This window comes from Pelodiscus sinensis, chromosome Z (assembly GCF_052426305.1).
Source record: "Pelodiscus sinensis isolate ZL-2025 chromosome Z, ASM5242630v1, whole genome shotgun sequence".
NCBI lineage: Eukaryota > Metazoa > Chordata > Testudines > Trionychidae > Pelodiscus > Pelodiscus sinensis.
In genome coordinates, this window is record NC_143085.1 from 2,181,861 (window position 1) to 2,196,091 (window position 14,231).

At 61.2% G+C, this 14,231-nt stretch overlaps 1 protein-coding gene across 1 annotated transcript; it reads right to left on the reverse strand.

The window, feature by feature from the left end:
* Positions 1-136: 136 nt before the first annotated feature.
* SELENOM (selenoprotein M) lies at positions 137-8,772 on the reverse strand. The gene is made up of 5 exons (XM_075917054.2): positions 8,613-8,772; positions 2,230-2,265; positions 2,072-2,106; positions 1,882-1,960; positions 137-489 (listed from the first exon to the last, which is right to left on the reverse strand). Exons 1-5 carry the CDS (start codon positions 8,712-8,714, stop codon positions 301-303), a joined length of 441 nt encoding a protein of 146 aa, XP_075773169.1. The 5' UTR covers positions 8,715-8,772; the 3' UTR covers positions 137-300.
* Positions 8,773-14,231: the final 5,459 nt, after the last annotated feature.

Sequence of the window (14,231 nt, forward strand, 5' to 3'; positions counted from 1 at the left end):
CGGCGGCGGCCGCCCCCTGCTGGCTGCTCCAGGAGGGACACCCATCGAAATCGCCCATTGCCGCATGCCGAGTCCGGAGGGCTGCCCCCCCACCCCCAGGATCCCGATCCGACAGGGAAGACGACACACCGCAGCATGGGGGGCTGAAGGCGGCTTTACTCCTGCTCCGGACCCACACCCTGGGACCGTGCCCCCCAGCGTGCCACCCCCCCCCGGGACTCTCCACATCCGCCCTCAGCACGTAAGACTTTCTGCCGAGGGCTTCATTCGGTCCCGGCGGGTAGGGGGCGGCCGTGCCCACTACAGATCGGGGTGGTCCCGGCCGGGGGGCGGCGGGCCCGGGTCCTGCTCCGGCGCGGGCGAAAACCCGGCCGGGGCGAGCTGGAACGGCTCCGGCACCGGGGCCTCGGGCGCCTCCTTGCGGTAGAAACCCAGCTCCTGCAGCAGCCGGTTAATCTCCTGCCGGCTCATGTCGCTCAGAGGAATTCGCTGCAACGAGAGGGGGGAGAGCCGTGGGGGTCTGCCCTCCCAGGCCGGGCGTGGGCGTCCCAACCGGGCCACCGTAGGCCTCAGGGCTCCGGTTTGGCCGGGCACCTCTGGGTGGGCCTGGCTTCCAAAGGGTGGCGGTAAACCAGCGGGCAAAATACGGCCCACCGGGTCATTGGAACCGGCCCCGGGGGCGGAGCCAGCTCAGGGCCCGCCCCCACGCTGCCCCGCCCCCAGACCAATCGAGATCCGGGGACGGGGGGAGGAGCCTGTGAAGTCATTGGCCCTCTCCCTGCCGGAACCACGGGCTGTTTGCGATGGCGAACGATGTCATGAACGGGGGGCCCAGAGGGATCCGCCCCTTTCCTCTGAGGCCACGCCCCTTTAATCAGGAGGCCCCGCCCCTTTAATCAGGAGGACCCGCCCCTTCTAGGAACGGAGCCAGCCCACGCCTGCCTATCAAAAATCATGAAGTGCACCCCCCCCCCCCCGGAAACATAATTGCCCACCCCATGGGGACAAGCAGCCTATGGCTTCTCCCCACACCCAGCTCCCGCCCCATAGCGCCCCCTACTGGGCACGGCCAGGGTGGAGCAGCCAGGGGACCCCCCCCAGTACGTACTCCTGGCCGTGCTCCCCATAGCGCCCCCTACTGGGCATGGCCAGGGTGGAGCAGCCAGGACCCCCCCCCGTACGTACTCCTGGCCCTGCTCCCCATAGCGCCCCCTACTGGGCACAGCCAGGGTGGAGCAGCCAGGGGACCCCCCCCCGTATGTACTCCTGGCCCTGCTCCCCATAGCACCCCCTACTGGGCATGGCCAGGGTGGAGCAGCCAGGACCCCCCCCCGTACGTACTCCTGGCCCTGCTCCCCATAGCGCCCCCTACTGGGCACGGCCAGGGTGGACCAGCCAGGGGACCCCCCCCAGTACGTACTCCAGGCCCTGCTCCCCATAGCGCCCCCTGCTGGGCATGGCCAGGGTGGAGCAGCCAGGGGACCCCCCCCCCGTACGTACTCCTGGCCCTGCTCCCCATAGCGCCCCCTGCTGGGCATGGCCAGGGTGGAGCAGCCAGGGGACCCCCACAGTACGTACTCCAGGCCGTGCTCCCCATAGCGCCCCCTACTGGGAACAGCCAGGGTGGACCAGCCAGGGGACCCCCCCCCCGTACGTACTCCTGGCCCTGCTCCCCATAGCGCCCCCTGCTGGGCACGGCCAGGGTGAAGCAGCCAGGGGACCCCCCCCGGTACGTACTCCTGGCCCTGCTCCCCATAGCGCCCCCTGCTGGGCACGGCCAGGGTGGACCAGCCAGGAGACCCCCCTCCCCGCCAAGTATTGCACAGCGCCCCCTGCTGTCCCGGGCCGGGATCACAGCGCCTCCCCGCACCCAGCTCGTACCTCGAGTTCCTCGTAGCGGCCGTTCAGCAGCACGAGTTCAGGGTCGGCTCCCGGCAGGTGTTTCATGACCAGGTTGTGGCTGGAAGGGGGAATTAAGGAGCCTGGCCATGGGGGGCAGGGAGGCTCCCCGGGGCTGGGGGGCAAGAACGCCCGACCCCCACCCCACCCCGGCCGGCCCGGCAAAGGATACTACAGAGGGAGGTCCTCGGTGACGAAGGCCTTCACCTGGAAAGGAGCAGACTGTGAGCAGCACCCGAATGCTCCCCCCCCCCCCGCCGCAGAGCCCCCCCAGGCCTGCCCCCCACAACGGGAGGGGGCTGGGCAGAATTCGGTGAGCCTGCCACTCACCTCCTTCAAGCGGTTCAGCCATCATCCGCCGCACGTCTGTGGGGCAGCAAGAGCAGCATGAGCAACGCCTCCAGCCCCACTGCCGTCTCCAGCCCCCCCACCTCCTCGCCCGCCACAGGATCGCCCTCCAAGCCACCTTCCCCCCCTCCCCATCCTCCGCTCGGAGCCCTTCCCGGACCCACCTGGGCCCTCTGATCGCCCCGTCGGTCATGGGCGTCGAGGGCAAGTTGCCGGGGGACCCCACAAGTCTCCAACCCACCCGTCCTCTCCTCCCTCGGGCAGCTGGGCCTCCCCTTCCCTGCCTCACACCGGTCTTCATCCCAGAAGAACGGCCGGACGGGGTCAGACCAAAGGTCCATCTAGCCCAGTAGCCTGTCTGCCGACAGCGGCCCCAGAAGGGGTGCACCGAAGACAAGGATCAAGCGATTTGTCTCCTGCCATCCCTCTCCTGCAGCAAGGAGTTCCACTGGTTGTGCACGGGGCGCCGAAAAACCACTATCCCTACCCCTCTGTCCTCCATGAATTTTTCTAGCTCTGTCCGGAACCCCGTTCAAAGCCTGATCGTCCCCCACATCCTGCAGCAAGGAGTTCCGCTGGTTGTGCACGGGGCGCCGAAAAAACACCCTTTTGTTTGGGTTCAGCCTATTCACGTCATTGGCTGATGCCTAGTTCTTAGGTGAGGGGAACACGTTTCCTTGGCCACTTTCTCCTGGACGCGGAGATGCCAAATCAAGCATTTTCGTCTCATCCGCATGGCCGTTCTTGTCTCGTGCCATCCTTCTCCCGCCTCTGACAAACAGAGGCCAGGGACCCCATTTCTATCCCCTGGCTAGTCGCCTTTGATGGACGTAACCCCTGTGAAATGATCCAGCTTCTCTTTCAACTCTGCTATAGTCCTAGCCTCCTCCGGCGAGGAGTTCCACAGGTTAACAACACGCTGTGCGAAGAACTTTCTTTGATTCGTTTTAAACCTGCTCCCCGTTCATTTCCTTTGGTGTCCTCTAGTTCTTCTATTTAGGGAATTTATAAATCACTTTTCTTTATTCACCCTCCCCACACCACTCCTGATTTTATAGACCTCGATCCTATCCCCCCTCCGTCTCCTCTTTTCCAAGCCGAGAAGTCCCCGTCTCTTTAATCTCTCCTCATACAGGACCCGTTCCCAACCCCGAATCATTTTAGTCGCCTTTCTCGGAACCTTTTCTAATGCCAGTATCTCTTTTTTGACAGGAGACCACATCTGGACACAGTATTCCAGATGTGGGCGCGCAGTGGTTCTATATACGGGCAATACGATATTCTCCATCTTGTGCTTGATCCCTTTTTTAACGATCCCTCACATCCGGTTGGCTTTTTGGACGGCCGCTGCCCACGCCGGGGACGTCTCCAGAGGACAATTCACGATGACTCCAAGATCTCTTTCCTGATGAGTCGTAGCTAAATTAGCTCCCATCATATTGTACGTAGAGTTGGGGTTATTTTTCCCCCATGTGCGTTACGTTCCATGTCTCCCCGTTCAATTTCGTTTGCCGTTTTGTTGCCCAAACGCTCAGTTTGGCGAGATCTTGTCGACGCTCTTCCCAGTCTGCTTTGGTCTTAACTACCTTGAGTTTAGTATCGTCTGCAAACTTTGCCCCGTCTCTGTTTACCCCTTTCTCCAGATCGTTTACGAATACGTTGAATAGGATTGGTCCTAAGACTGACCCGTGGAGAACACCACTAGTTCCCCCTCTCCAGTCTGAAAACTGACCATTTATCCCTACCCTTTGTCTTTTAACCAGTTTTCAGACCCACAATTTTTGTCTACCATTGCAACACATTCGTTTAAACAACGTCATCGTCACTGGGCAGGCGTTGAGATTTTGGGGAGTAAAAAGGACAAAAATAAGCGGTAAAACATCCAACACAAATTCAGCGTTCTCCAAATGTCAGCGGTGTTCACGTTCCCCGAGACTGCTCTCGACTATCACGGAGGGGACGTGAACCTCTGGTTGAGAAACACTGCTCAAAAAAAATAAAAAAGGAGGCGTCCTCCAAGAAGCAGACAAATAAAAGTGCCGTAAGAGTGCCGGATTAGAAAGGCCCAGGTACAAAACGGAGTGGAGACCGAAACGGCAACAAGCAAGCATTCTCCAAATATATTAGAAGCAAGAGGAGGAGCAAGGACATGGTAGGTCCTTTGATGATTGGAGAAGAAGCTAGGGACTTCAATTGCAGGAAGGGGGGGTTGAGGATGGACATTCGGAAAAACTTCCCGACTATTCAGGGTGGTGAAACACTGGACTAAGTTGCCGAGGGAGGTTGTGGAATCTCCATCGCTGGAGATATCGAAGAGCAGGTTGGGTAGACATCTACTAGGGATGGGGTTGGTTCTGCCGGGAGGGCAGGGGATGGCACTTGATGAACTCTCAAGGTCTCTTCCTGTTCTCGGATTCTGTAGACATCTACCAGGGATGGTCTAATGGGGCTTGGTCCTGCCGGGAGGGCGGGGGATGGGACTTGATGACCTCTCAAGGTCTCTTCCTGTTCTAGGATTCAGTAGACATCTACCAGGGATGGTCTAGTTGGGGCTTGGTCCTGCCATGAGGGCAGGGGACTGGACTTGATGACCTCTCAAGGTCCCTTCCACTTCTAGGATTCTGTAGACATCTACCAGGGATAGTCTAATGGGGCTTGGTCCTGCCGGGAGGGCGGGGGATGGGACTTGATGACCTCTCAAGGTCTCTTCCTGTTCTAGGATTCAGTAGACATCTACCAGGGATGATCTAATGGGGCTCGGTCCTGCCGGGAGGGCGGGGGATGGGACTTGATGACCTCTCAAGATCCCTTCCACTTCTATGATTCTGTAGACATCTACCAGGGATGGTCTAGTTGGGGCTGGATCCTGCCGTGAGGGCGGGGGATGGGACTTGATGACCTCTCAAGATCCCTTCCACTTCTAGGATTCTGTAGACATCTACCAGGGATGGTCTAATGGGGCTTGGTCCTGCCGGGAGGGCGGGGGATGGGACTTGATGACCTCTCAAGGTCTCTTCCTGTTCTAGGATTCAGTAGACATCTACCAGGGATGATCTAATGGGGCTCGGTCCTGCCGGGAGGGCGGGGGATGGGACTTGATGACCTCTCAAGATCCCTTCCACTTCTATGATTCTGTAGACATCTACCAGGGATGGTCTAGTTGGGGCTGGATCCTGCCGTGAGGGCGGGGGATGGGACTTGATGACCTCTCAAGATCCCTTCCACTTCTAGGATTCTGTAGACATCTTCCAGGGATGGTCTAATGGGGCTTGGTCCTGCCGGGAGGGCGGGGGATGGGACTTGATGACCTCTCAAGGTCTCTTCCTGTTCTAGGATTCTGTAGACATCTTCCAGGGATGGTCTAATGGGGCTGGGTCCTGCCGGGAGGGCGGGGGATGGAACTCGATGACCTCACGAGGTCCCTTCCTGTTCTAGGATTCCAAAGCCAGGTCATCAGCGACGAATGCCTGGTTGCCATGGTAACGCCACATGCCTCCGGTTGTCCTGGCAACGGGCCACGTTCACGGTTTCCAGGGGAACGCGCAGGGAGGCTCCGCCCCCTCCCTCGCCCAAAGTTTGGGAGTGGATCCCGGCTAGGGCTGGGCCCGTCCCCACTGTCCCCCAGGGGGGTTGCTTGCACCCAGCGGCCTGCTGCTCGTGGGGAAAGGGGACCCAGCCCCCTGGCTTCCCCCCACCCCACCCCCCCAGGCCTGGCTTTGCTGTTCAGTACCAGGGACTGGAGGCAGGAGTCCCCTCCCCCTCCCCGCCCCATAGCAACCTCCCTGCCCCAAACTCGACTCCTCAGGTTGCAAGCACCACTCAGCGCTGCCCATATGTGTTGGGGGGGGAGAGGTGGGAAGAAGGCCCCCCCACGGCCTGTGCCCCTCCGCTGGACTCTACCCCCCCATTCTGCAAGCCCCCCACGGCCCGTGCCCCTCCCCAGCGCTCTGCCCCCCGATCCACAAGCCCCCCACGTCCCGTGCCCCTCCCCAGCGCTCTGCCCCCCGATCCCCAAGCCCCCCACGTCCCGTGCCCCTCCCCAGCGCTCTGCCCCCCGATCCCCAAGCCCCCCACGTCCCGTGCCCCTCCCCAGCGCTCTGCCCCCCGATCCCCAAGCCCCCCACGGCCCGTGCCCCTCCCCAGCGCTCTGCCCCCCGATCCCCAAGCCCCCCACGGCCCGTGCCCCTCCCCAGCGCTCTGCCCCCTCTTCCCCAAGCCCCCCACGGCCCGTGCCCCTCCCCAGCGCTCTGCCCCCCGATCCCCAACCCCCCACGGCCCGTGCCCCTCCCCAGCGCTCTGCCCCCCGATCCCCAAGCCCCCCACGGCCCGTGCCCCTCCCCAGCGCTCTGCCCCCCTTCCCCAAGCCCCCCACGGCCCGTGCCCCTCCCCAGCGCTCTGCCCCCCGATCCCCAAGCCCCCCACGTCCCGTGCCCCTCCCCAGCGCTCTGCCCCCCCTTCCCCAAGCCCCCCACGGCCCGTGCCCCTCCCCAGCGCTCTGCCCCCCTTCCCCAAGCCCCCCACGGCCCGTGCCCCTCCCCAGCGCTCTGCCCCCCGTTCCCCAAGCCCCCCACGGCCCGTGCCCCTCCCCAGCGCTCTGCCCCCCGATCCCCAAGCCCCCCACGGCCCGTGCCCCTCCCCAGCGCTCTGCCCCCCCTTCCCCAAGCCCCCCACGGCCCGTGCCCCTCCCCGGCGCTCTGCCCCCCGATCCCCAAGCCCCCCACGTCCCGTGCCCCTCCCCAGCGCTCTGCCCCCCGATCCCCAAGCCCCCCACGGCCCGTGCCCCTCCCCAGCGCTCTGCCCCCCTTCCCCAAGCCCCCCACGGCCCGTGCCCCTCCCCAGCGCTCTGCCCCCCTTCCCCAAGCCCCCCACGGCCCGTGCCCCTCCCCAGCGCTCTGCCCCCTCTTCCCCAAGCCCCCCACGGCCCGTGCCCCTCCCCAGCGCTCTGCCCCCCTTCCCCAAGCCCCCCACGGCCCGTGCCCCTCCCCAGCGCTCTGCCCCCCGATCCCCAAGCCCCCCACGGCCCGTGCCCCTCCCCAGCGCTCTGCCCCCCGATCCCCAAGCCCCCCACGGCCCGTGCCCCTCCCCAGCGCTCTGCCCCCCGATCCCCAAGCCCCCCACGGCCCGTGCCCCTCCCCAGCGCTCTGCCCCCCCTTCCCCAAGCCCCCCACGGCCCGTGCCCCTCCCCAGCGCTCTGCCCCCCGATCCCCAAGCCCCCCACGGCCCGTGCCCCTCCCCAGCGCTCTGCCCCCCCTTCCCCAAGCCCCCCACGGCCCGTGCCCCTCCCCAGCGCTCTGCCCCCCGATCCCCAAGCCCCCCACGGCCCGTGCCCCTCCCCAGCGCTCTGCCCCCCGATCCCCAAGCCCCCCACGGCCCGTGCCCCTCCCCAGCGCTCTGCCCCCCGCTCCCCAAGCCCCCCACGGCCCGTGCCCCTCCCCAGCGCTCTGCCCCCCGATCCCCAAGCCCCCCACGGCCCGTGCCCCTCCCCAGCGCTCTGCCCCCCGCTCCCCAAGCCCCCCACGGCCCGTGCCCCTCCCCAGCGCTCTGCCCCCCCTTCCCCAAGCCCCCCACGGCCCGTGCCCCTCCCCAGCGCTCTGCCCCCCGATCCCCAAGCCCCCCACGGCCCGTGCCCCTCCCCAGCGCTCTGCCCCCCGATCCCCAAGCCCCCCACGGCCCGTGCCCCTCCCCAGCGCTCTGCCCCCCGCTCCCCAAGCCCCCCACGGCCCGTGCCCCTCCCCAGCGCTCTGCCCCCCCTTCCCCAAGCCCCCCACGGCCCGTGCCCCTCCCCAGCGCTCTGCCCCCCGATCCCCAAGCCCCCCACGGCCCGTGCCCCTCCCCAGCGCTCTGCCCCCCTTCCCAAGCCCCCCACGGCCCGTGCCCCTCCCCGGCGCTCTGCCCCCGATCCCCAAGCCCCCCACGGCCCGTGCCCCTCCCCAGCGCTCTGCCCCCCGATCCCCAAGCCCCCCACGGCCCGTGCCCCTCCCCGGCGCTCTGCCCCCGATCCCCAAGCCCCCCACGTCCCGTGCCCCTCCCCAGCGCTCTGCCCCCCGATCCCCAAGCCCCCCACGTCCCGTTCCCCTCCCCAGCGCTCCCCTGCCCCCCCCCGATCCCCAAGCCCCCCACGTCCCGTGCCCCCCCCCTTCCCCAAGCCCCCCACGGCCCGTGCCCCTCCCCGCCCCCCCCCCTTCCTCCCCCAAGCCCCCCCCACGGCCCGTGCCCCTCCCCAGCGCTCTGCCCCCCTTCCCCAAGCCCCCCACGGCCCGTGCCCCTCCCCAGCGCTCTGCCCCCCGATCCCCAAGCCCCCCACGGCCCGTGCCCCTCCCTAGCGCTCTGCCCCCGCAGTTCCCAGTCCCCTTCCCCCCCCTTACCTCCACTTTTCCCCGCGCCAGCCCCGGAGGTCTCGGCCGGTCCGGGCCGGGGGCGCGCAGCGGCGCCAGCAGCGCAGCCAAGAGCAGCAGCCGGCGGCTCATCGGAGCGGGCCGGGGCCGCTGCCACGTCGGTGGGAGGCGGAGGGCGCCGCTGCGCCCCTCCCCGTGGCGCCGCGCCCGGCCCCTCCCCGTGGCCTCGCGCCCGGCGCGAGCTCACTCCGGAGTGACCGCGTTGACACGGGCCGGCCAATCCCACGTGGAAACTCTGGGGGGGGGGGGGGAGGAGCCAGGCCCATCCCATCAAGTGCCAGCTCCTGGAGTCCCGGGATGCCAGGGCGGGGGCTAGCCCCCCCTTACCCTCCTCCCAGCTTCAGCAGCAGAAAGCCCCCCCAAAGGACCCCCCCCCCCGAGCGCCGGCGTCAGAACTTTCCGGGAACGGAGCGCACGACTTCTCGGGGATGAGACACCGATCGGCCCACGGGAGTGTGTGTGTGTGGGGGGAGTGTCCTGCTGATTTAGGGGGTTCAGTTTTAGTGCCAGGGTCTGGAGGCAGGAGGAAGGACTGGTCCCCCTCCCCCTCCCCGGAGCGTTTCGTCAGCAGTCACCACTAGGCACCGCTGCCACGGAGCTCCCCCCCCGGCCTGGCCCCGCAGCGGGAACGCTGCTCTGAGAAATCAGCCTCTTTGGCACGGAGACAACGGAGCGCCGAAAAGCATGGCCCCTGAATAGCCGAGTCGCTCGGGCCGCACGCCGAATTCGCCACGCCCGGCCCGGTGCCCGAGCCGGGCTCTGAAGGGCAAGGATCCCGCTGGGGAATTCACCCCGTGGCTTCAAAATGGCCTAGTTATGGGGGACACCCCGCTACATGTTCCCCCCGCGGCCGTCTTCGTTGCTCGGGCCGTCTAGGATGGGGAAAAGACCAGCATCCATGCCTGTGACTTAGGGCTGGGAGAAATGCCACAGACATTGGCCGGAAAAGTGGGGAAAAGCCGGGATCTGTGGCTCCGGGATTTTGCCGGCCTGGCTCAAGCGAGCAAGCAAGAAAGGCTTGCTGGAAATCGCCGCAAAACCAAAAGGAAGCAAAGCGAAGCAAGCAATCCACCCGAAAAAAACCCCCAAAACGAAAAGAGATCACGACGCTCCGAAACCAACAAAACAGAAACCCACCGAAAAAACAAACCAAAAAGCAAACCCTAAAATCAACCCCCCAAAAAAACCAAAACCAAACAGGAAATACCAACCAAAATACCCCCAAACAAAAAACGAAACCAAACAGACGCACAACCGACAGGAAACAAAACCCAGCAAAACACAAAGAAAAATAACAACCAAAAAGCAACCCTCCCGACCCAAAAGCAAACAACCGACAGCAAACAAGAATCGAAACAAAATAGATGCACAGCCAACAGCAAACAACAACAAAACACAAACAAACAAAAAATAACAACCAAAAACCTACCCCCAAACCAACCAAAAACCAAACAACCGACAAGAAACAAAAACAAATCAACCAAAATCAAAACCCCCCAAACCAAACCAAACAGATGAACAGCCAACAACAAACAAAAAATAACAACCAAAAAAACCAACCCCTTCAACCAAAAAACCAACCAACCAACAACAAGCTAACAAACAAAAATAGCAAAAACCCAAAAAACAACCCCCGAAACCAAAAACAACCAACCAACAACAAACAAAAAATAACAACCAAAAAAACAACCCCTTCAACCAAAACCAACCAACCAACAAGCAAAAAACAACAACAAACTAACAAACAAAAATAGCCCACCCCCCAAAAAAAAACAACCCCCAAAACAAACAAAAAAAACACCCAAAAAACCAACCAACCAACAAACAAAAGAAAAACAACAACAAAAAAACAAAAAACCCCTTCAACCAAAACCAACCAACCAAACAAGCAAAAAACAACAACAAGCTAACAAACAAAAATAGCACCCCCAAAAACAACCCCCGAAACCAAAAACAACCAACCAACAACAAACAAAAACCAAAAACCAGAAACAAAAACCAAAAAGCAACAAAAAATAACAACCAAAACCAAAAAAAAAACAAACAAAACCCCACCAAAAAAGCAGCCAAAACCACCAAAAAACCCCCCCCCACAAAATCAAAACCCAAAAAGCAACCAAAAACAAAACCTCCCAAAACAAAACAAAAACCAAACAGATGAACAACCAACAACAAACAAAAACTATCAAGCAAATAAACAACCCCCAACCAAAACCAACCAACCAACGAACAAAAAACAACAAAAAATCAAACAAAAAATAGCAACCAAAAAAACAACCCCCCAAACCAAAAACAAGCAACCGACAACAAACAAAAAATGACAAAAAAACAAACAAAAAATAGCAACCAAAAAACAACCCCCAAACCAAAACCAACCAACCAACAACAAACAAAAATGACAAAAAAACAAACAAAAAATAACAACCAAAAAAACAACCCCCCAAACCAAAAACAAGCAACCGACAACAAACAAAAAATGACAAAAAAAAACAAAAAATAACAACCAAAAAAACAACCCCCCAAACCAAAAACAAGCAACCGACAACAAACAAAAATGACAAAAAACAAACAAAAAATAGCAACCAAAAAAACAACCCCCCAAACCAAAAACAAGCAACCGACAACAAACAAAAAATGACAAAAAAAAACCAAAAAATAACAACCAAAAACAACCCCCCAAACCAAAAACAACCAACTGACAACAAACAAAAAATGACAAAAAATCTAAAAAAAATAGCAACCAAAAAAACAACCCCCCAAACCAAAAACAAGCAACCGACAACAAACAAAAATGACCAAAAAAACCAACAAAAAATAGCAACCAAAAAAACAACCCCCAAACCAAAACCAACCAACCAAAACAAACAAAAAATAGCAACCAAAAAACAACCCCCAAACCAAAAAGAAGCAACCAACAACAACCAAAAACCAAAAAGAAACAACAAATAACAACCAAAACCCAACAAAACCCCCCGAAAAAAACAACCAAAACAAACAAAAACCAAAAAAACCCCCCCACAGAATCAAAAACTAAAAAAAACACCCACCAAAAACAACCCCCCCCAAAACCAAAAACCAAAACCCAACAGCCGAACAGCCACCAACAAACAAAAAACAAACAAAAAATAACCACCACAAAAAGACCACCTACCAAAACCAACCAAAAACCAAATAACCGACAACAAACAAAAACCAAAAAGAAACAAAAAATAACAACCGAACCAGTAAAAAAAAAAAAAAAAAAAACCCCGAAAAAACGAAACCAACCACCCAAGACACAAAACACCCCAAAGCAAACCCACAGCCCAACGGAACGGTCCGTAGGGAATCGTGTCCAAAGGGGCGGAGACAGAGGCCGAGAATAGCGCCGGGCCGCTGTCTAGACCCCCCACGTCCGGAATCCTGCGTGCCCGATTTAGTCGATTTTTCTCCAAAACGACACGTTGGGATCGGAAACGGGCCAGGGAAGGGCAGCCCGAACGCTCCGGCGGACGGTAGAGCTCAAAAATCGGGGACTTTTCAGCTCGGAAAAGAGACGCTAATATTGGGATCGAAACGTGGCCCGGGCATGGCCGTGGACAGAGGAATGTCAGTCCCGTCACGGATCTCGGGGACCAGGCATCGACCGAGGACTCGGAGAGGTTCCAACCGAAATCTAGCTCCTCCCCTAAGATGGCCGACTCTTTGCCCGATAGGAGAGTCCAGACCAGAACCGGGCCCGACCCCCGGCAAGCTCCGTTCCCATAGGACGGGTCCTTCAGCGGAGCGCCATGCTCCCAGAAAGGGCGTGGCCTCATCGGGAAGGGGCGTGGCCGGAGGAAACGTGACAGTCCTCGGAGCACAGGGACTCCGGCGGCAATTTAAAGGGCCGGCGACACTTTCCTGAAGGGGCGGGTCGATATTGGGGGGGGGGAGGCACCCATGGGGTCACTGCGCCCCAATTGCTCTAGAAGAGGGGGCGCAGCTGGCCGCCCCTCCCCCGCTGGTCGCCAGCTGGCCGCCCCCCCCCGCTAGTCACGCAAGGTCCTGGGCTAAATCGTTGGGGGGTAGGGGCGCCCCCTCCCTCGCCCACTCAGCACCAATCCAGACGGTCCTCACTCCTGCGCGTCTCTCTGGATCTCGGCAAAGCACAAGCCAACTGTACCCCCCCCACACGCCCGCCAACTTCATAGGGGAAACTGAGGCACGCGCCTTCGTCAGGCCAAATGATACAAAATTCTCCGCTTTCTCGTCGGGGGCCGCTCTCCCCTCTGTGTGAGCCCTGAGCCCACGTCGCAGCATGGCACCGGGGGGGGGTGTGTGTTAGTATTGGGGTGTCACTGAGGTGCACCGTGCTGGCGGGAGCGGTTCAGCTGTGGATGCTGCGCTCCGGGTCAGTGCCCTGGGACGGTCCCCACGAGCAATGGGTTTTTTTTTCCTACCTGTGTGCGGAATAAATTTTGTTGCATGCGCGGAGGCCTGTGTGAATGTGCACCACCCGTCGGAACACAACCCATGCTGCTCGGGGCGGCCCTGGAATCTCTCATGAGTGGCCACCAGGAATCCTGCTTGGCACGCTCCCGGGACCCTGCGCAAGGCGTTGCTGCCCCGATGTCTGTGTCCCTTTGGCTTCTCCCACTCCTGGGACCCTGGCAAAGGGAGGGGGCTGCTACAATTCCCTACACCATGGTCTGCCGGCTCAGCTCAGGCTCAGGGTTCCCTGTAAGCTGGGCGCTTGGGCGGACACCCAGGCGAGATTCAAACGCTTCCCAGCTAATTAGCAGAGCGCCCCCTGGCCGGGTGTGTGTGTATGGGTGGTGCACCCCCCTGAGAGCTGTGGTGCACCGGACACAATTTATTCCGCACATGGGTGGGAAAAGTTAGAGGCTTGCAGGGGGGCGTCCAGGCTGCAGTGGCCAGGCTGTGCTGTTAGAAGTGGCCACTAGGGGGCAGGCGGTTCCCACTGCTGCCTCCCCAGAGCTGGGCGCAGCAGGCTGGGGCAGGTGTGTGTGTTGGGGGGGGGGGGGGTTCATGCTTCTCTGGGCCGCCCTGCCCTGGGCCACAGCCCAGATGCGCACTTGTGGGGCACGGCAGGTGTGGGGCGGGGAGTCGACAGGTGCCGGATGCTGACGCGGGGAACTGAGGCAGGGAGTCCAGACGGGTCTTCCCTGACCCACACGGTGCCAATGGGGCGGGCGAGACACTAGCCCCGTCTCCGGGGCATCCGTGGGGCAGCTGATCTTCCTGCCCCGTCTGTGGGGGGCCAGCGCCAGTATCGCCCCCCCCCCACTGTCTCCTCCTGGGCCCGTGGGGCAGACACCCCCGGGCCGGGCCCCGCCCTGCGACCCCTCAGTGCCTAGGCCTGTGGGCTCCCCGGCACTGGGGTCGCCCCATCTGCTCCGCCCCCCCCCATCCAGCCTCCCCAGACCCCAACTGGCCTGCAAGGGGGGGTCCCCAGCGGGCACCCCCAATCCCTCCCTGCCCCCCTGGCCTGGGCTCCCCCCCCCCGTTTTCCCAGCCTGCTCCCCCCCCCCCCCTGGAATTGGGCTCCTGCGCCTTTAAATCCTTCGCAGGTTGCCAGGCTGATGACGTCACTGAATCCCCGGGCTG